General features: G+C 42.8%; 1 protein-coding gene across 4 annotated transcripts in view; it reads right to left on the reverse strand.

Annotated features, from left to right (window-relative positions):
• Positions 1-22,222, reverse strand: part of zc3h11a (zinc finger CCCH-type containing 11A) — a 34,187-nt gene continuing 11,965 nt past the window's right edge. For all 4 annotated transcript variants that reach the window (XM_038821029.1, XM_038821030.1, XM_038821031.1 and 1 more), the window contains 10 exons: positions 20,825-20,923; positions 20,138-20,233; positions 14,301-14,366; positions 13,083-13,415; positions 11,128-11,340; positions 8,843-8,952; positions 6,680-6,992; positions 5,217-5,389; positions 3,953-4,026; positions 1-3,137 (listed from right to left, as the gene is read on the reverse strand). In XM_038821029.1, coding sequence (XP_038676957.1) covers positions 2,882-3,137; positions 3,953-4,026; positions 5,217-5,389; positions 6,680-6,992; positions 8,843-8,952; positions 11,128-11,340; positions 13,083-13,415; positions 14,301-14,366; positions 20,138-20,233; positions 20,825-20,923 — 1,733 coding nt within the window. In that variant the 3' untranslated portion in view covers positions 1-2,881. The remainder of the gene's footprint in view (positions 3,138-3,952; positions 4,027-5,216; positions 5,390-6,679; positions 6,993-8,842; positions 8,953-11,127; positions 11,341-13,082; positions 13,416-14,300; positions 14,367-20,137; positions 20,234-20,824; positions 20,924-22,222) is intronic.

Raw genomic sequence — 22,222 nt, forward strand, 5'->3', positions numbered from 1 at the left:
TTGAACAATATAGTCCTTTTATTACAAAGAAAATGTTACATATTCAGTGTTTACATACACTCATAAATAAAATCACCCAGTAGGATGGATGCATGTCTGAAACAATAAACTGAAAGAAAAGTACAACATAGAAGTCAAAAGGGCACAAGAGCAGAAATATTAGAAACACAGACTATCTCAAGTCCTAAACACACAAATTCTATTAGTCAACCTAAATGCAGACCATAATTGAACAAAACAAATATTTTACAATGTTTCATAAGAACATATTGATAGAATTGCCTCTGCAGAATACAAACAGAGAGGCTGCTTTAAAGAAGCAACCTAAGTATTTTACAGGACAGCAACTGCTCTGGAACGCGATGCTGCATTTGCGTAGTGACACATGCTTCAGTGAAGTAAAATACATATGCGGTGTTTTTCAATCATCTTTAAAAACATTTGTTCTTTCTCATCAGCCTTTGAGACATGTGTGGAGTCCATCATATTAAGGTACAGAAAGCCGACGGAGAAAGTTCAACCAGCAAAGTGATCTTCATGATCACAACCAGTTCACTTATTTCTCTGGTTTCCTGTATTACCAGCAGCTTAAAAGGTCTGCTTTGATGCAAAACAATCAACAGCCCATGGATTTTAAGGGGACTGCAGCACGAGAGCTTTCATACTGTTTATTCCCAGTTCAGGATCATGTTTACAGTGACTCTACAGTGCAGAACCTGCTGCCTTTGAACAGAGTTTCAGAATTATTTCTGGAGTGCAAAGACCTGGAACTGCAGTGTTCTGGCTGCAAACTTGTAATTTGCTGCTAATGGGGCGAGAGAGGAGGGGAAAGTGAGATATGGAAAAGGAATAATCCATTTGAGGCAGACATCAAAAATTAAACTATATCTGCTGAGCAGACAGTGAACCCTTTAACTTAAGGCACTACAAATATACCAGGCTTGGAAACAACTCCCTGAAGTGAATGGAACCACTTTATCTAAACCGCTCTGACTACAAAGCTCTTGCACACCATGGATATGCTTCAATGTGAACAGGCCTTCACCAATGAATCAACTGACTTTGTTCCTTGCAAATCTCTTCAAAGTTCATGTCCAAAATCCCGCAGGAATAGATTTTCTTCAGCTCTACCAACCCGTCATGCGGTGATCAGAAAGTCAAAGATTGACTTTGGCACTCCATGTAATCTGATCCAATTGGATTGCTATAGCAGATAGTTGGCTCCACAGATAAACAACAGCACAAGCACACTTAACACATGAACACTGCACATTTTAGGAGTCCTTAGGATATTCATCTTTCAACATTATGTTGGAAAGAACAGGTAGTCTAGTTACCCCTAAAGTTACCACATTGAAGCTTCACTTCCTTGGGCACTGTTGGATTCTTCATTGGTAGCATCACTGAGTCACTGACATAACTCTGGTCATGTCTCCTTCAAAAGGGTTCAACTTGCAAACCCTCGATCTTCCAGCATGTTATGTGCAAAGGATAATACACAAATGTGTCAAGTATCTCTTCAAAACCCAGCATAACAACCAATGTGGCATTGAATACTTTTGTTAGTGACAGGTTATTTCTCCCCCTCCGCAAGCCAAGCTTCCAACTGCATCTCCAATAAACACCAGTGTCATATAGCTGCCTGCGTTCATTTAGCTGGTTTTTACTTTCAGGTAACTTATGAGTACCCATGATTTCTTAAACTTGCTGTTGTACCACAGTCAGTGTGGCTGCAGTGGATTATACAAAGTAAAACCAGCTGATCCACTCCCATGGAATAGCCTGCAAACACCCAATTCTTCTACTTGAAAACCTGTATGTTCGGGCCGGAGCCTCCGATAATTTGGTCACAAGTACATGGTGTGGTGCAAGATGAACTTGGGACAATGATGGAAACATTTTAACAGTGGACTATAAACTGCTTGCCAAATATATATATTAAGAGATAAACATTATCTATGTAACAGTGATGCAAATTAACAGGGTACTAACTGTCCAGACACAAAGTCAGAACCGCCTGGGAACCAAAAACATGCAAGCTTCTCGAACTGTTAGAATAAATTTGAAGCGGTCCCAGTAACATTCACAGATTGCATCATACAGTTAGTTTGCAATGGGTATCCTGGGCTCAGACACAACATTTACCCCCATTTCAAAAATGCTTAGGAGCCCTGAAATGCTGATTTGTGTTATCTGACAATCTGATTAAATGCTAAATTTGTAATCATCTTTTGTAAGCACACACCATCAGCCCTTATGTACAATCCAAAGTTATCTTTTAATATAAATACCTAGGCTGCTCCATATACTTTCGCTTAGCCGTAGGCTAGGAATTGCTCTACATATAAAATAAACATGCAGAGAACTAGCCTTAATATCCTTACTGTTGGCAGGTGAGATAGGGACAGGTGGATGTCCCTACCAAGGAGCCATGGCCAAGAACAAAAATATTACAAAATAAGGACCAATGCAATTATCACTGTTCGTTGGTTATGGTCAAAGTCTTTGCATCAAACCCGACAGAAATACATCTCCAGCTGATAATAGGCTGTCTTACTGGGTTTTCTTCAAACGGTAAATTCAAAGGCAGGATAATAACGCACCACATTTTTCACTTGTTTTTGGGATGGCTTGGGGAAAACGTGGCCAGCAATCATAAGGTTGTAATTAATCAGTTAAATCAGTTGGTCGTAATACCAGCATGTGTTTAAAACAGATCTGGCTTCTGTCTGTACACGGTATGCAAACGTGGCTCCGTTTACAGCTTTAAAAGTACAGACAGCTCCAGTTGAATACAAAATGTAGGCCCAAATTAGTCTCCGTTTATTACGCACAAAGTTCCATTTGAATCAGCAGGTCCAAAAAATGTTCAGCAAGTCCTTCAGCTGTCAATCATTTCAGACAGTTCCAGCAACAAGTCATCCTCATCCTTTCCAGGGTCCAGGTCAATTTCTGCTTCAAGTTTATCATCTGAGAATTCTTTCATCAGCTCTTCAAAATCATCCTCAGCTGGAATAGTCTTGGATGCAGGAGAACTCAGGTTCCAAGTTTTAGAGGGCATTTGGGGAGGGGTAATGTTTTGGATCTCTGTTTCCGACGTACCAGTCGGTTTGCTTTGTCCAGCAAGATTAGCGTTCCTGGAAAGAAAGGAATAAAGTCAACTGTTCAGAGAATTACATATCTATTTTTGTAACTATCATTTAAATCGCTCCTCAAAGTTTTAAAACTCGAACTATTGACAACAATCTTGGAACTACAATAGTCATTTGTTGCCACACAGCCTCCTCAGAGAGGGGTTAATTCTGCCCACCTATCCCATCAATAAGCTGCTAAATGATATACAGCATCGAGAATCTTTCCCAAATAGCCATTCTTCCAGCCTGACTCTTAATAGTAAGCATTAAGAAGCAAATCGACTATGGTATAATTCTGGAGAATCTCCACTGCACCCCTTTCAAGGCCAATATAATCATACTTAGTGTCTAGGACTGAGTGTAGTACTTCAAGTCAGTGTTTGACCAAGGCATTGTGCAACTGAAGCATCACTTCCTTTTCACTCTGGCTCCCTTGAACTCTGTTAATTACTTTCTGCATCTGCACACTGGCGTGGTGATCCGACCAGCTTTCAACCTCCCCAGTTTCTAGTCTCTTGAAAGTAAATATTCAGATCTGCCTTTATTGGAGGATTCGCACCCCCCTATTGTACTCCATCTCACAATGTTGACTACTTGCTCCACTCTGTTTCATAGATAAATGTGAGCTCTTCCCTCCTACATTCTTTCCATTGCTTTCCATTCCAGTCTTGCCTGCAAGTTGCTCAATTGTACTGACATGCATTCGGGACTGTGCCAGGGTGCAGCCCAGGTATCTTTTTTTTTTACAGGATTATGAAACCTTTGAAGGATTATTGCTTTGAAACTTTTTATGCAAGATAATGAGGCTGAGACCTCACCTTTCCGTGGATCTTTCTGGCACCTGCAAAGTCGGGGAGTTTACCTCTTCTCCCTGAACTGGTGATGCTGTAGACTGGAAGACACAATATGCAAAAGGTTACAATGGTGTGTATATAACACCCCCTTCAGAGGCAGAACAAACATTTATTATGCCAAATAAAGTTGATGGAAAGGTTCTTATAGGAAACAACTGGAAAGCTTCATACAAATCACACCACAGGAAAAATTCTTTAACAAGGATCACCACAGTTTAGGAGACGTTGATTATCCTGGAGTTCAGAATGTGGTACAAGGGGAATAAATGGGATTGGCGCACTCAGGCAATACACCAATAAGTGCCGGCTAACCGTGGGTTACAGCACAAGGGCTCATTTTGCCCACACCATGTGGTAGAATAGTTAGATATATGCTACTACATTGGACTCGCTTTGCCCACAGCATCAGGAACAGCAGTTAGATAGATGCTATTAGATTGCATCCAAAATCCTTCCACTTCTACCAAAACATCGAGCAAATTCCTCTACAGGGTGCACACACTCGTGGATGATGTGACCATGCAGCCCTGATCACCTAATGCATGCTTTTAAAAGGGTACAGAAATTAGTTGGCTGTGGGGGTCCAAACCTTTTTTTTTTTTTTCTTTCTTTAAATTTAGAGTACCCAATTATTTTTTTCCAATTAAGGGGCAATTTAGCGTGGCCAATCCACCTACTCTGCACATCTTTGGGTTGTGGGGGCGAAACCCACGCAGACACGGGGAGAACGTGCAAACTCCACACGGACAGTGACCCAGGGCCGGGATTCGAACCCGGGTCCTCAGCGCCGTAGGCAGCAATGCTAACCACTGTGCCACCGTGCTGCCTGTGGGGGTCCAAACCTGAGCCCATAGTCAGGAACGTGCACGTTAGCTGCGAACAAGCCTCTCCAATTTTCCCAGCCTACACACAATGCTCAGTCACCCCAGAATCGCAGTACATTATATTACATGGCAGAAATAAAACCAGATTTTCCTCTCTGGCATCGTCATAATGCAGTGACCAGTGCAGCCCGTGATCCATAGAAGTTACAATGTACTTCACATTGGGAAAATAATTCTCTGACTCTTCAGGAACTGTTGAGATGTCCGCTCCTTTGTTCATTTTTGATGCAGGGAGGTTTTCCAATTGTCCAGTTAATTAGAGCCGTTCTTTAGCCTGTCCCATAAAAATTATCTGAAATGTGACAGCATCATGTACATAAAAGGTATCTGTAAAAGATTCTTACTGTAATGATCTTCCCTGCTGTTGTCTGCTTTGTCAGATCAGTAGTTACGGTGTTGAGCGGTTTAACTGCCATAATGCTGGAAGGATGGCTGTCAGGGGATTTGCGTTTCTGGCTGAGCCTCACAGGACAAGAGTTCTTCATGAATGATGGCTTCACGTTTAATTTGGGTTTCACTGTAAAAAGACAGCGCGAGATTAGAGAGCCATGGAAGTCAGAAAATACATTACCATAACTAACCAAATTAAAATTATTCATTAGAAACTAATATAACAGTCTTTAACACCCTATGTTCTTTTCAATAATCCATCAATATATTAAAAATTACATCAGTCTTTAGCAGGAACCAGTATCCAGCTTCCAGCACAGCAAGCTCAGCTAGCTTCAGCAGTCCAGTCTCTAGATACATTACTGAACTTTCCTTCATTTGTTTCCACATGGTTCCCCAATATACACGCTCCATGATCCATCAACTCGTCAAGACACCACCCCAATAAAAGGCGATTCCAGGTGCGAGTCGGAAAAGTTGAGTAATAGGTTAAAATTGACCTGGAATCAGGTACGTGGATACAGAGGAAGCTGCTGCAAAAAGGGAGCAATATGGTTGGGGTGATAGAAACTGAAAGAAATGAGAGATGCTAGAAGAGAAACAAGCAAATATAAAGCACAAAAAAGAGGAAGCAGGAAAAGAACATAAGTCTTAAGAAAAAGCAAAGCCAAATTTCTTAACGATGAAAAAAAGAAATTCAGAAGTTGTGAAACCCCAAATGTTAGATAGGATTTGACAGAGTGTCAGCAAGTAGACACAATTTCAACAAGAGCTCCATTACAGAAGCTTTGCTATCGGTTGCTGCTGTCAGCTAGAGATTGCAGAGTCATCATGGAGAATCTTTGCCAATATCAACTCTTACCCACTAGCAACTGAGTGGAAATATTTGGCGTGTACTCATCACTGGTGCCTGGAGTCGGGACAAGACGTTTAGTGGCAGGCTCAGAAGATTATCTCAACATAACTTCTGAATTAGAATGAATCGCGGATCAAACTTCCCAAAAATGTCAGCCATATAAAAGGGCCGTTAGGTGCCGGCAACACAGACAGCGGTGACTCAAGGTGAGGAACACGTCAAGAGAGAAATGCAGCAAGTGCACCAACTAAACCTTCTGTTGAATCTTCCAGCAATACTAGAAGAAAGAATTGAGACAAAAATATGTATTTTTTCATGCATCACTGAATTACATACGCATCTGTATTGAGCTCCTATGATCATTTTTGAAGTGAGGGAGGAGAGGAGGAAGAGATGACATGTTACCAAGTGCTTTTGCTTGAACAAAAAGAACAGCATATTTACTAATATGCTAGAAATCAGCGTACTGCATCACTATCAACTGCAAAAGGAACGGAGAAGCAGGCTAAGAGCATGCAGAAGCAAGCGACCACATGTAAACAAAAATACAAAGATACAGACCTTTCAGAGCAAATGGGTGTTCTGCCACTTCAGGTTTGGTAACAGCCAGCTTCTCTTCTGCCTTAATGGGCAGTTGTTCAGCCAAGAGACGGTTGATTGGTTTCTGTTCTGCTGAGGCTGCAGGCTGATAATTCTGCTCGGCAGCCTGGATCTCACAGTTCATTTTGTTTACAATGGCCTCTTCTCCCAGCGGAGTTTGACTCAGCTGTTCCGCGGTTTCCTGCAGCCGTCGAAGGTGTTTGTCCTTCAGTATTTCTTCAAAGCTTTTAACCTGCATGTTTGTAAATCTTGGACAGTCCTTTCCATTTGCAGGCTGCAAGAAAAATGGACAGAATTACATAGAATGTATAGCATAGAAACAGGGCATTTGGCCCAATCAGTCCATGCAAGCACTTATGCTTCATTCAAGTTTCTTTCCATCCTTCCTAATCTAAATCTACTATTGCAAACATCTCTCATATGCTTGTCTAGACTTCTCTGAAATACATCTACACTACTCGCTTCAATACAATTCCACATTCACACCACTCTTTGGGTGAAGAAGCTTCTTCTCAATTCCTTATTGAATTTCTGGATGACTATCTTATATCGATGTCCTGTAGTTGTGCTCTGTCCCTCAAGATGAAACATTCTCACTGTACCAACTCTCCCAAAACCTTTCAGAATTAATTTAATAAACTTTATTAGGTCACCCGTCATCCTTTCCTGATATGTATATCCATCCACTTCTTTGGAATCATCCATGTAAAGTTTCTCTGCACCATCTCCCTCTATATCCTTTTAAAAATATGGTGACCAGACTGCACACAGTGAACTATGTGTCTGGTCTAACCAAGGTTCGATGCAGCTTGAGCATAACTCCCCAACTTTTCAATTTAATTCCTCCAGAAACAACAATAATAAAAATGATGATCTTTATTAATGTCATAAATAGGCTCAGATTAACACTACAATGAAGTTACTGTGAAAATCCCGTAGTTGCCACACTCCGGCACCTGTTCGGGTACACAGAGGGGGAAGTCAGAATGTCCAAATTACCCAACAAGCACATCTTTCGGGACTTGTGGGAGGAAACCGGAGCACCCAGAGGAAACCCACGCAAACACGGGGAGAACATGTAGACTCCGCACAGTGACCCAAGCCGGGAATCGAACCCGGGTCCCTGGCGTAATGAAGCAACATTGCTAACCATTGTGCCACCGTGCAATGCCTTGTGCTTGGTTTGCTTTGAAAACAAAAGCCTTATTAACCGGCATTGCTATTTTTACTGATGTGCATGTCTCGATCCCTTTGCTCCTCTACCCCATTTAGATTCTTATTTTCAAGTAAGACGTGACCTCCATTTTTCTGATCAAAATACAACATCTCACAATTGTTGAAATTTATTTGTCAATTATATTCAGGATTACTTCTCAATCTGTGCTGCTGTTCTCTCTCAAAATATTCTCCTGCGTACACTTTCTGTCATATCTCTAGAATTTACTTGCAATTTTCTCCATGATTGGACTCCAGCCTGGATAGAAGAACAAGTACGAACTGTACTGAATGTACAATCTTTTTCGCCCCCCACTTTTATAAATTTAGTGTACCTAATTTATTTTTTCCAATTAAGGGGCAATTTAGTGTGGCCAATCCACCTAGCCTGCGCATCTTTGGGTTGTGGGGGCGAAACCCATGAAAACACAGGGAGAATGTGCAAACTCCACAAGGACAGTTACTCAGGGTTGGGATCGAACCTGGGACCTCGGCACCGCGAGGCAGCAGTGCCAACCACTCTTCTCATGAGAATCTCCTCTTCCTTAAAAAAAATATTCAAAAATTTTATTTCAAAAAAATATTTACTTCAGTTGCTAAGATGAAGAAATTATGTTTTTTTTAAATTTAGAGCACCCAATTATTTCCCCCCCCCCCCCCCCCAATTAAGGGGCATTTTAGCTTGGCCAATCCACCTACCCTGCACATATTTGTGTTGTGGGGGTCATACCCATGCAAACACGGGCAGAATGTGCAAACACCAAATGGACACTGACCCCGGGCCGGGATCGAACCCGGGTCCTCAGCACTGTGAGGCAGCAGTGCTCACCACTTCATCACCGTGCCGCCCCTTAGAAATGATGTTTAAAGGTCCATAGGATGCCTACTGTTCTAATGAATTGCACTGACCTTATTTGCTTCCATTGCCTTATTGGTTTCCATTGTGTCTCCTTGGGCGGCAACATCCATTGGTTGCATGTCTTTTGGTTCAATATCTGCCTTTTCCAACTTGACAGTTTCTGCAGAAAAGATAAAGTTCTAAATTCTCTTGAACACCTAATGCATAGAAATTAAAGTTCAGAAAAAAAGGACCTTTTGGCCCAAACGTGCAATATTGGTGGTCATTCTTTACATTGGGATTTATCCTAATCCCATGTCCTCACCTTGTTTCCCATATCCCTTTATCCCACTTTCCTTCAACCACCTAGCTGACCGGTTTAAAAAATGTTGACACGGTTGTTGTTTTAACCAGTAACTCCGACAGTGCATTCTACAATCTCACAATCCTGTGTGTGAAAAACAGCTCCCTCTCAATATTTAAACGTGTTATCAATGTTCCCTCATTTATTATGATCCTGGACCAGACCCCAACAGTGGTGAGGATACTGGACAGAAACACCAATATTTTATTTTAATTTAGTCAGACTGTGAGGAAAGGATACCTCACTGCAGGGGGGATTTCACGGAAAATAGGGATATGGTGTATTAAAACGAACTTTATTACTAACACAGTATTAAAATATCTTTAACACCACACAATAGCTTACAATTATCCCTTAAACAATGCTAATCAATACAGTGACACAATAACCCTTAACTGCTATCTTTATTTCCACTCAAACAACAAAATCATCTCTGGTCACAATCCACTTTTATATACAGTGAGCAGACTCAGGAATACTTGCTGTATAGAGATGTCCTGGATACTCCCCTTTAAGAGAGATGTTTTGAGACTGCTTAAAGAAAGACAGTTGAAAGAATAAAGCAGAATCTCTGGCTGTATTCTTCAGAAACCTTCTCAGCTCCTCTTCCAGCCAAAAGCTAACTCTGAAAACCTCAACACCTGACTGCTTCAGCCCCTAGCTCCTTCCATTCACAATATAATCTCATCAAGCTGAACACAATGTCTCTAATTATTCACTCCCCAGAGAACCCTCATAATATAAATCAAAGTCCATCAGCCCAAACTTTTAGGATGCTTTAATTGCACCACTGGCTCCAAAACACCTAGCTGTCTTTCAAACAGGGCTTCTTAAAACATAACTGCAACAGTTACACACTAACCCAGGCTTTTAACATATACACCAAATACATATATCTGAAATTCTTACATTTATCACACATTCTACACTACTCAACCATAGTCTGTTTCTATTAACTGCTGCAATAATATATTTAAATACTGCTCATCAAAATACACTGTAACTTCTGTTTTAACAAATCTTTCCAAGTCTTCCAAGACTTGCACCATAACATGCACCATAGTGAACCTGCTCTGTACCCATTTTATTATTTTTTAAATAATATAAATTTAGAATACCCAATTATTTTTTTTCCAATTAACAGGTAATTTAGCGTGGCCAATCCACCTAATCTGCACATCTTTGGGTTGTGGGGGTGAAATCCACGCAGACATGGGGAGAATGTGCAAACTCGACATGGACAGTGACCCAGAGCTGGTATCGGTGGGACCTCGGTGCGCACTGCGCCACCGTGCTGCCCTCCAGTTGGGTTAGTTAATAATAGAATCATAGGGGCGGGCGGGAGGAAGAAAAGTATCTAATATACTTTGAAAGCTACGATGGAATCTGCTTCCGCCAATCTCTCAAATAGAGCATTCCAGACCGGCGTAAAATAAATGTATAACTTTTCCGCATGCCGCCTTTGGTTCTTTTGCCAATTCCTTTCAATCGGTGTCCTCTGGTTCTCAACCCTTCTGCCAATGGAAGGTTTCTCCCATCTACAATGCCCAGAGCCCCCTCGTGATTTTGAAATATCAAGTGTCTGCTCAGCTTTCTTTTCTCTAAGTGGCAATACCCTTAACAATAATATTTATTGTCACAAGTAGGCTCACAGTAACACTGCAATGAAGTTACTGTGAAAAGTTCCTAGTCGCCACATTACAGTGCCTGTTCGGGTAGAATTCAGAATGTCCAAATTACCCAACAGTACATCTTTCGGGGCTTGTGGGAGGAAACCGGAGCACCCGGAGGAAACCCACACAGAAACAGGGAGAACGGGCAGACCGTACAGACAGTGACCCAAGCCGGGAATCTAACCTGGGACCCTGGCGCTGTGAAGCAACAGTGCTAACCACTGTTCTACCGTGCCGCCCAGACGGAGCACTGGAATATAACTGCAGTGAGAAAGTTGACACAGGGGATGCATATTAAATCAAAGTTCAGTATTTTCACCTGCAAGTTTACTGGTTCTCAGCAGTTTCCTCCGTGTAGGCAGAGTCTCATTCTTTGGCTTCTCGCTCTCTTGTGGCGCTGAGAGACTCTCCTGGTTCTCCTGCCTCCGCAGTGCCTTCTCACGTCGAATCTCTTCAAGAGTTTTAATTCTTACTTGTTCCAGTGGCTTTGGATCTGTTAGAGCTTCATCAGGGGATGCCTTTCGACTTTTCACTGGAGTAGACAACACAGATTAACAAGGGTGAAATCTAGGAAATTCAAATGCTCGATAACAAAAATAATCACGAAGAAGCAAAATATTCCAGGTGAAGCATTCCTGAAAAACACTTAAGCAAACAGAAAAATAAATAGCCACGGAAAATGGAGTCTGAATTTGATAATTAACCATTTACAGTATAACATATTAACTGCGCACAGGCAGACATGAGTTACAGGGTACCAAAGGAAGTTCTCCAGATTATATTTATATGGTATCTTATCACAACACTAAATAGCCAACATGTATTCATATCGTGCTTTAATGTAGTAAAATGTTCCAAGGAGCTTTGCAGTAGTGTTATCAACCAACATTTAATACTGAGCCACATAAGGAGATAGTAGGGCAAAAGACCAAAAGCTTTGTCAAAGAAGTGAGTGTTAAAGAGTGTCCCAAAGGAAGAGAGAGATCGAAAGGCGTAGAGCGTGACTTCCAGAACTTGGGGTCTTGATAGTGGAAATGACAGCTACCAATCATACAATGATTAAAACTGGAGATGCTCAAGATGCCAGAATTGGAGGAGCATTGACATCTGAGGGTTGCACGACTGGCGATTACAAACAACGGGAGGGGAGAAGCCATGGGGGGGATTTGAAAACAATTAAATTCTGAATCGAGATGTTTATTAAACTGGAAGCCAATGTAGGTCAGAGTACAGGTTTGATGGGTGACTAATGTTAGATGCAAGTCAGGACATAAGCAGCAGAGTTTTAGATGTCCTCGAGGGGAGTAGATGGGAGGCCATTTGAGTAGAAATAACTCTAGAAATATCCATGATATGGATGATGGTTTCAGCAGCAGCTAGACTGACACAGGGGCAGAGTTAGCCACATTTATGGAGCTGGAACGAGACGATCCTAATGACCGCAAGGACGTTGGAAGCTAATCTTGCAGCAAGATTATGAACAGTCTGTCTCAGTATCAGGCAATTGCTAAGGAGAGGTATGGGGAGAGTGTTTAAGCACCAGAATATGAAGTAGGGACCAAAGATAAAGGCTTTGATAGCAGGGGATTTCTGCTCATCCAGACCTTTATGTTGGGTAAGCAACATGACCATTTAGAGTTAAGGGAAGTTTTAAGGAAGTTTACAAGACAGCAATGGACAGCGGTAGTAGGAAGCAACGGAGATGTCAGTGGAGGGGGGGGGGGGTGTGTGAAAACATGGAGGGAAGCAGCCAGCTTGTTGCATGGTAAATATAGGCTGCCTGGTGATTCTCATTTCTCCTAAGGAAACTCGACGAAAAAATGCCAACTACACAGATTAATACAGACAGCTGTCATCTTACACTATTTTCAGCACCGCTTAATGGAAAGGGTAGAAAATTATGTGCTCATTTTGTTGTGGTAAGTGTAGTTTAAAGCAGAGAAACCACAGGGTGAAGGTAAATAGTGATGAACAGGTTCTTTTAAAAAAAATTAATTTAGAGTACCCAATTATTTTTTTCCCCAATTGAGGGACAATTAAGCATGGCCAATCCACCTGAACATCTTTGGGTTGTGGGGGTGAGGTCCACGCAAACACTGGGGAGAGGGCTGGAAATGTGCAAACTTCACACGGACAGTGATCCAGGACCAGGATCGAACGTAGGTCCTCGGCACCGTGAGGCAGCACTGTGCCGCTGGGCGATAAAAAGGTTCTGTTCTTTTTAAAATATTACTGGTTATTGGTTAGGCTACAATAATAAAGAAAGACACTCACCCTTGCCTTTTCCAATTCCAGGACTTTTTTCCTTTCTCGGAGCAGCTTCAGGATGCTTGATGGATAGTGTTTCCTTTCCAGTTTCTTCCAGGAGCTGCCCCTGCTTCTTCAGTAGAGATTCAGCGGTTGTTTTCACCCGTACCGTCCGAATGATTTTAGTTGCTTCCTCCAGCAAAGTGGAGGCTTGGGTGGGTTTATGAAGACCATGAATACCAATTTTGAAATCTCCATTGCCATCACCCTGGTCCCTCTTGGCAGCCTTTTCCCTGCGTATCTCCTCCAGGGTTTTCACTCTTACTTCTCCAGAGCCTTCTGTTTTACTTACAGGCTTTTCTGCAAAATGGAATTACTCTTGTTACCTACAATTCGCTTCAGAGTGCCAATCGAGAGTTGGATTACAACTGGGCAGAACAGGTAATCTGACGAAATGTAACATCAAGGCTGAGATAGACACATTTTTAATCAGCAGAGAATCAAGGGCTATGGGATAAGGCGGGAATGCAGAGTTGAGATCAGCCATGATCTCATTGAATGGCAGAGCAGACCCGAAGGGCCGTTTATTGCTGCTCTTGCGTCTCGTGGTTATGGTCATTATGCAAATATCCTGTGGATTTCTGCACTTGCCATGTGCGGCATCATTTTCTTCCAGAAATCTATAATTCTGTAAGAGACAGTGAAAAGGCAGTCTCTGACATGGGCAGAGTACAACAAATCATCCATCCCTATCAATAAAACAAGGTCACAGACTGGAACAAGAATTTGTCCAGTAAATAAGTAACAAGGTCAATTTGATAGTACTTTGCCATTCTGCCACTGCAAGTCAAACATTCACTATTCCTTAAACATTTGTCTGCTTTCTGGGCTAGAGACTACAGTGAGTGCAAAGTCCTATTTTTGTCCCCCGAATAGAAAATACACATTTTCCAAATGATAATTTGAAAACAAAATCAAGTTGTTTGCATATGCAAGGGTCTCTTTCTGTAAACTTGTACCGATCGACTAGCGAGGAGCACTTGAGAAACCTAGGACGAGTCTGCCTTATGGACGACAAATGTACAAGACAATTTACACAGGAAATAAAAATACATTGTTGGCCAACCTACCTCAGCAAGCCTCCTTCCATGACAGGCGATTCGGGGGCAAACAAACACTTTTAGGTATGACTGCCACAGGTACCGTTTTAAACTATTCAAGTGCACTTCACTTTTGACTACCTACCGTTTTCTGTTGTGGGAACCTCTGCAGGCAGGCCAAGCCTCTCCCTTATGGACCTGGGAGCTTGAACTGGAACAAACACAAAAGAAAGACACAGGTATTTGAGGGTGACTTAGAGCACTGGGAATCAGTAACCTCTAGATTGAGAATGTACAGGAATATCCACAGTAGATACATTTGATTTTATAATGACTGAAGTGCAGTACAGAGCACTGACCAGGCAGGTACTTTCAATCTCAGTCACATTACCTACAAGCCCAATGATGTTTATTTCAGAAAATTGAAAATAAATCCAAAGGCCACATTACTTGGTGTCATCTTCTCGTGGTTGCACAGAATAAAAAATGAGTATCACTCACATTCTGAATTTTGTGCAGATGGTTGGGGTGGGGTGCATGTGTGAAGAGAGAAAGTAGAAATGGGGGTTAGAACAAGAACAAAGAAAAGTACAGCACAGGAACAGGCCCTTCGGCCCTCCAAGCCCTTGCCGCGCATGCTGCCCATCTAAACTAAAATCTTCTACACTTTCTGGATCCGTATCACTCTATTCCCATCCTATTCATGTATTTGTCCATATGCCCTTTAAATGTCACTATCGTCCCTGCTTCCACCACTTCCTCCGGCAGCGAGTTCCAGGCACCCACTACCCTCTGTGTAAAAAAACTTGCCTCGTACATCTCCTCTAAACCTTGCCCCTCGCACCTTAAACCTATGCCCCCTAGTAATTGACCCCTCTACTCTGGGGAAAAGCCTCTGACTATTCACTCTGTCTATGCCCCTCATAATTTTGTAGACCTCTATCAGGTCGCCCCTCAACCTCCGTCGTTCCAGTGAGAACAAACCGAGTTTATTCAACCGCTCCTCATAGCTAATGCCCTCCATACCAGGCAACATCCTGGTAAATCTCTTCTGCACCCTCTCTAAAGCCTCCACATTCTTCTGGTAGTGTGGCGACCAGAATTGAACACTATACTCCAAGTGTGGCCTAACTAAGGTTCTATACAGCTGCAACATGACTTGCCAATTCTTATACTCAATGCCCCGGCCAATGAAGGCAAGCATGCCGTATGCCTTCTTGACTACCTTCTCCACCTGTGTTGCCCCTTTCAGTGACCTGTGGACCTGTACACCCAGATCTCTCTGACTTTCAATACTCTTGATGGTTCTACCATTCACTGTATATTCCCCACCTGCATTAGACCTTCCAAAATGCATTACCTCACATTTGTCCGGATTAAACTCCATCTGCCATCTCTCCGCCCAAGTCTCCAAACGATCTAAATCCTGCTGTATCCTCTGACAGTCCTCATCGCTATCCGCAATTCCACCAACCTTTGTGTCGTCTGCAAACTTACTAATCAGACCAGTTACATTTTCCTCCAAATCATTTAAATATACTACGAACAGCAAAGGTCCCAGCACTGATCCCTGCGGAATACCACTAGTCACAGCCCTCCAACCAGAAAAGCACCCTTCCATTTCTACTCTCTGCCTTCTATGACCTAGCCAGTTCTGTCTACACCTTGCCAGCTCACCCCTGATCCCGTGTGACTTCACCTTTTGTACCAGTCTGCAATGAGGGACCTTGTCAAAGGCCTTACTGAAGTCCATATAGACAACATCCACTTCCCTCGCTGCATCAATCAGCTTTGTGACCTCTTCGAAAAACTCTATCAAGTTAGCGAGACATGACCTTCCCTTCACAAAACCATGCTGTCTCTCACTAATATGTCCGTTTGCTTTCAAATGGGAGTAGATCCTGTCTCGAAGAATTCTCTCCAGTAATTTCCCTACCACTGATGTAAGGCTCACCGGCCTGTAGTTCCCTGGATTATCCTTGCTACCCTTCTTAAACAAAGAAACAACATTGGCTATTCTCCAGTACTCTGGGACATCACCTGAAGACAATGAGGATCCAAAGATTTCTGTCAAGGCCTCAGCAATTTCCTCTCTAGCCTCCTTCAGTATTCTAGGGTAGATCCCATCAGGCCCTGGGGACTTATCTACCGTAATATTTTTCAAGATGCCCAACACCTAGTCTTCGGGTTTGTCGGGTTCAAAAGGAAAGACGATTTATATATATAGTCCGAGCTGAGTTTCTGTGTTACTGCTCCGATGTTTAGATGGGGTGGGTGGAAGGAAAAGTTATCACCCATCGCGTAAGGATTTAGCAAGATGTTTGGGAGTTCTGCTTATAAACAGATGTGTCCTTTATCATTCCTACAGCTATTTTTCTTACTTATGGCACATTGATGAATTTGTTTCCCTCAGTTGCATCAACAAATATATCTCTATGTATCGCAATGGGAAAACAACTCTTATTTTCTTTAGTGTACACTTTTACAACAAAATTAAATACATTGAGATAAACTAACTTCCACCGTGCCTCCAAGAATATCTCTGCAATAGTACTTAATGTTACTATAAGGCTTTGCGGAAAAAACATTTCGTATCTCACAAGTGCTGGAACAATGATACAGTATGTTCCTTTCAGCTAGGGCCACTAATAATAATAATAATCTTTTATTGTCACAAGTATGAAGTTATTGTGAAAAGCCCCTAATTTTCGATTAAGATGTTATGATCATTAGAACGCCATTCAATACCTTAAAATGATATGGGGAAATTTCTACGGGGAAAGTTGCATTATCACACATGTAATACACTATTTGCTAAACAAACACACCCCCTTTAACACGTCATCAGGAAGATGAAGAATTCACAGCTCGTTTCATTTTAATGCTTTAGCCACAAATTAAATTGTAATTATTTTCACTTCTGAAACAGGACAGACCGGCCGGCATCGCCCAAGCACCTGAAATAGTCATACTCACATAATCATATCTTATAGATGCCCCAGATGCCATCACCACCATTCCTGGGTATGTCCTAGCCCACCGGCAGGACAGACCCAGAAGTGACCGCACTAGGTTATACGGTCAGGAGGGAATGGCCCACAGTCTCCTCAACATTAATTCCAGACACCATTATGACTCATGGCACCAAGCCACACATGGGCATGGAAACCTCCCTCCTCAGCTGATGAATTGGTACTTCTCCATATTGAACAGCACTTGGAGGGAAATGGAGGGTGGCAAAGGCACAGAATGTACTCCAGTTGGGGGACTTCAAATTTTCTCCACTAAGAATGGCTTGGTAGCATCACTAGGCTGAGCCCTAAAGGACATAGCTGTTAAATTGGGTCTGTGCAGGTGGTGAGGGAACCAAGAGGAAAAAGCATACTTTACTTTGTCCTCACCAACCCGCCTGCCCAAGATGTATCCGTCCATGACAGTAGAGGTAGTAGTGATCACCGCACAAAATCCTGTCTCCACATTGAGGATAATCTTCATCGTGTTGTGGGGCTATTCAGCCTGGGTTCGAACATGAACAAAAGACCTGAACTCCAGAAGTGAGATGAGAGTGACTGCCCTTGACATCAAGGTAGCATTTAACTGGATGTGGCAGGGAGGAGCCCTATAGCAAACCTGGAGTCAGTGGCAAAGCTTTCTACTGATTGGGGGAAAACCTAGCACAAAGGAAGATGGTTGAAGTTGTTGAAAGCCAATCATCGCAGTTCCAGATGATGATTTGATTTGATTTATTGTCACATGTACCGAAGGACAGTGAAACGTAATTTTCTGTGGCCAAGGGAACGTACACAGTACGTACATAGACAAAAAAAATAATCGACAGAGTACATTGACAAATGGCACATCAACAGTGATTGGTTACAGTGTGGAACAAGGGGCCAAACAAAGCAAATACATGAGCAAGAGCAGCATAGGACATTGTGTATACTGTTCTTACAGTGAACAGAGCCGTCTGAGGGAGAGTCATTGAGGAGTCTAGTAGGCGTGGGGAAGAAGCTGTTCCTATGTCTGGATATGCGGGTTTTCAGACTTCTGTATGTTTGCTGATGGAAGGGTCTGGAAGAGGGCAAAGTTTGGGTGGGAGGGATCTCTGATAATGTAGTCTGCCTTCCAGAGGCAGCAGGAGATGTAGACAGACTCAATGTGAGGGTGGCAAGCTTGTGTGATGCGTTGGGGTAAGTTCACCACACTCTGCAGTTTCTTGCGATCTTGGGCCAAGCAGTTGCCATACCAGGCTGTGATGCAGCCGGATAGGATGCTCCCTATGGCACATCTGTAGAAGTTTGTGAGAATCGATGCAGACATGCCAAATTTCTTTTGCTTCCGTAGGAAGTAGAGACGTTGTTGGGCTTTCTTGACTGTTGCATTAACGTGAGTGGACCATGACAGACTACTGGTGATGGTGACCCCCAGGCACCTACAGCTATCGACCATCTCCACTTCGGAGCCATTGATGCAGACCGGGAGGGGTCGTGCTACGCTTCCTGAAGTCGATGATCAGTTCCTTGGTCTTTCCGACATTTAGAGAGAGGTTGTTTTCGGTACACCATACAACCAAGTGATTTATCTCCCTTCTGTAGACTGATTCGTCGTTGTTTGAGATACGACCCACTACAGTCGGATCATCCGCAAACTTATAGATTGAGCCGGAGTTAAATCTTGCCACACAGTCGTGTGTATAGGGAATACAGTAGAGGACTGAGCACACATCCTTGCGGGGCCCCGGTGTTGAGGACTACTGTGGAGGAGGTGCTGTTGCCTATCCTGACAGATTGTGGTCTGTTGGCGAGAAAGTCAAGGATTCAGCTGCACAGCGAGCGGTCAAGTCCAAGATTACAGTTTGGTTATAAGTCTCGTCAGGATAATGGTGTTGAAGGCAGAGCTGTAGTCTATGAATAGCAGTCTCAAGTAGGTGTCTTTGTTGTCGAGGTGTTCGAGATTGTAGAACCAGGGAGATAGCATCTGCTGGGGCCAGTTGCGGTGGTAGGCGAACTGCAGTGGATCGAGACTGTCTGAGAGACTAGCGTTGATCCGTCTCATGACTCGCCGCTCGAAGCATTTCATGATAACAGACGTCAGGGCCACCGGTTGGTAGTCGTTGAGGCAGGCTACCTTATTCTTCTTTGGTACTGGTATTATGGTGGTCATCTTGAAGGAGGTGGGGACCCCGGAGCGGAGGAGTGAGGTATTGAAGATGTCTACGAATACACTCGCCAGCTGGTCTGCGCAAGCTTTGAGTGCTCGCCCAGCGACTCCGTCAGGGCCTGTTGCTTTCGCGGGTTCACTTTCAAGAAGGTAGCTCTTCCTCTGAGGCTGTAGTAGTGAATATGGGTGTGTCCAGGGCTGTTGGGACACTGGTGCATTGGCTGACTGCTCAAAGCGGGCATAAAACTTGTTCAGTTCGCCCGGTAGGGATGATCCAGCCCCATATATTCTGCCTGGCCTTGCTTTGTAGCCTGTGATCTCATGCAAGCAGTGATGCAACATTTATTAGTAGTTTTTAAAAATAAATTTAGTGTACCTAATTTTTTTTTCCAATGAAGGGGCAATTTAGCATGGCCATCCACCTACCCTGCACATCTTTGGGTTGTGGGTGTGAGACCCACACAGACACAGGGAGAATATGCAAACGCCACACAGACATTGACCATGGATCGAATCAGAGTGCTCGGTGCCGTGAGGCAGCAGTACCAACCACTGCACCACCGTTTCGCATTTTAAAAAATTGTTTGAGTGTTCACACAAATTGGCAAAGGCCAAGGCTTGGCGACTTCCTACACTCCACAGGTGGATTACTAAGTTTGCGAGAGGCCTGACTGTTGCCAGAGGCCTGACTGTTACCAGATGTGTCACCTTGACCTCTGTGTTACTAAGGCTACTCGTTATTCCAATTCTTCACTAACAGTATCAAGTTCAGGGTTAGACTGCAGCTGAATTAAGTCCTAACTGGCAAAGTGATTTCTGTACCTTTCTGTGCCAGCTCTTCAGGATCATCCTCAGTCATTATTTTCCTTTTGCCAAGTCTCTCGGAGAGATTGCGTTTTATGGCTGTTTCATTCTCAGCTTTAAAAATGAAAACAAAAACCTCATTGAAAATGGCATTTATGCAAAGTATACAATTCACAACAATGACAGTTAAGAAAAGTACCCATTTTGTCTCACTGGGAGTAACACCATTGGAGATGAACTTGACTGTATTAACGTTTTCACTGGAGATTTTCACGATAACTAAGACAGCAGGTTAAGCTGGAGGAAGTGGATGCAGAAAAACGTTTGTGGCTAAAATTGATCTGAAGATACCACATCCTTAAATAGACAAGTCAACTTATCCACGTCTCTAATGACACAACAATAAAGAACATCAGTAAGAACCCAGGGATTAACACTGCTATCCCATAACTATGACAGTGGCACAAATATCAAATTGTAGTGCTGTCTATGGGAGCTTACAATGCACAGATTGGCTATGATATATCCCAAGTCACAATAATGACTACATTTCAAAATTGTTTCATTAGCTGTGTGCCCAAGGTTGTGAAAGGTGCAATATAAATGTGAGTCGTTCTTTTTTTAGTCTTTCAGAGATGTGGAGACATTTGGAAATTTTCAAACACACAGCAACTGCTGGTGAAGAAACTGTGGAATGGAAGATACCTTTGACTGGGACGTCCTCCGGGTTAACCTTTGGCAACACTTTCTTTTTTCCAAGTCTTTCAGCAAGACTGCGTTTAAAAGGTGGTCCAGCTTCATTTACTAGAGGAGAAAATAAAATGAAAATAGGCATTCTTTCTGACAAATAATGCGCAAACTACCCGATTTTAGGTAGGCTTTCAAAAAGTTACACTACGTTTAACAGTGCCCCACACTTTTACGTCCAAAATTTTCCTCCAAATGCGACTGACCTTTTCATCAGCATCTTCCCTTTTGTTACTCACCAGCTGACCTTGTCATTCAGAAAATACGTAGGGGTATAGAGGTCCATATCACTATTAGGCATCAGCACCCAGACTGCTATGGAATTTAGTGCAGAACACACCCCAGCACATTTTGTGAATCTCATGTCCGAATGACATGAGTGCAATTTTCAGTGTTTATTTGTTAACACTAGTTTCCTAGGTATAGTTATTCTCTCGCACAAAGGGACTTTCAACGCATACAAGTAAAACTGACAAAGTATTTCTCCCCAAAAAAATGTGGTAGGAGAATTTTAACACTTTTTATTATCCGTTCATGGGATGTGGGCGTCGCTGGCTGGGCCAGCATTTATTGCCCATCCCGGAGGACATTTAGGAGTCAACCATATTGCTGTGGATCTGGAGTCACATGCAGGCCAGACCAGGTAAGGACGGCAGATGTCCTTCCCTAAATGACATTCGTGAACCAGATGGGGTTCTACGACACTCAACAATAGTTTCATGGCCACCGTTAAGACTTTTAATATTGAATACTGCTGACATTAAATCATAGCACTGAAGGAGCTGGTTTGGTTCATAGCCCTGCAATTATTTTAATTTAAGTATTTATCCAATTCACCATTGAAAGTTATTTTGGATCTGTTTCCACCGCCCTTCCATGTTGCGCACTCCAGGTACATCGCAAAAACGGAAGGTAACAGTTAAACCTCCACAGTGACTATGGAGCTGATTGCTCCACTGTTGGAGAACAAATTGGACAGCATGAATTTAATGACAGCTTCAAGCTTTTAAAACACAAAACATAATTTTTTAAAAATTCTTCAATTGGACGTGGGCATCGCAGGCAAAGCCAGCATTTATCATCCATGAACCAAGTGACTCGCTGGGCCATTTCAGAGAGGCAATTAAGAGTCAATCACGTTGCTGTGAGTCTGGAGTCGCATGTAGACCAGACCAGGTTAGGGTGGCAGATTTCCTTCTCTAAAGGGCAGTGAACCAGGTGGCTTTTTAATGACAATCGATGAGAAGTTTCATGGTCACCATCACAGATTTGCTTCCAACTCCAGATTTATCAATTGAATTTAAATTCCACCAGCCATTAACCTGGATTACTAGTCCAGTCACGTTGCAGTCACAC

Source organism: Scyliorhinus canicula, chromosome 15, assembly GCF_902713615.1.
Source record: "Scyliorhinus canicula chromosome 15, sScyCan1.1, whole genome shotgun sequence".
In the NCBI taxonomy this organism is placed as follows: Eukaryota; Metazoa; Chordata; class Chondrichthyes; order Carcharhiniformes; family Scyliorhinidae; genus Scyliorhinus; species Scyliorhinus canicula.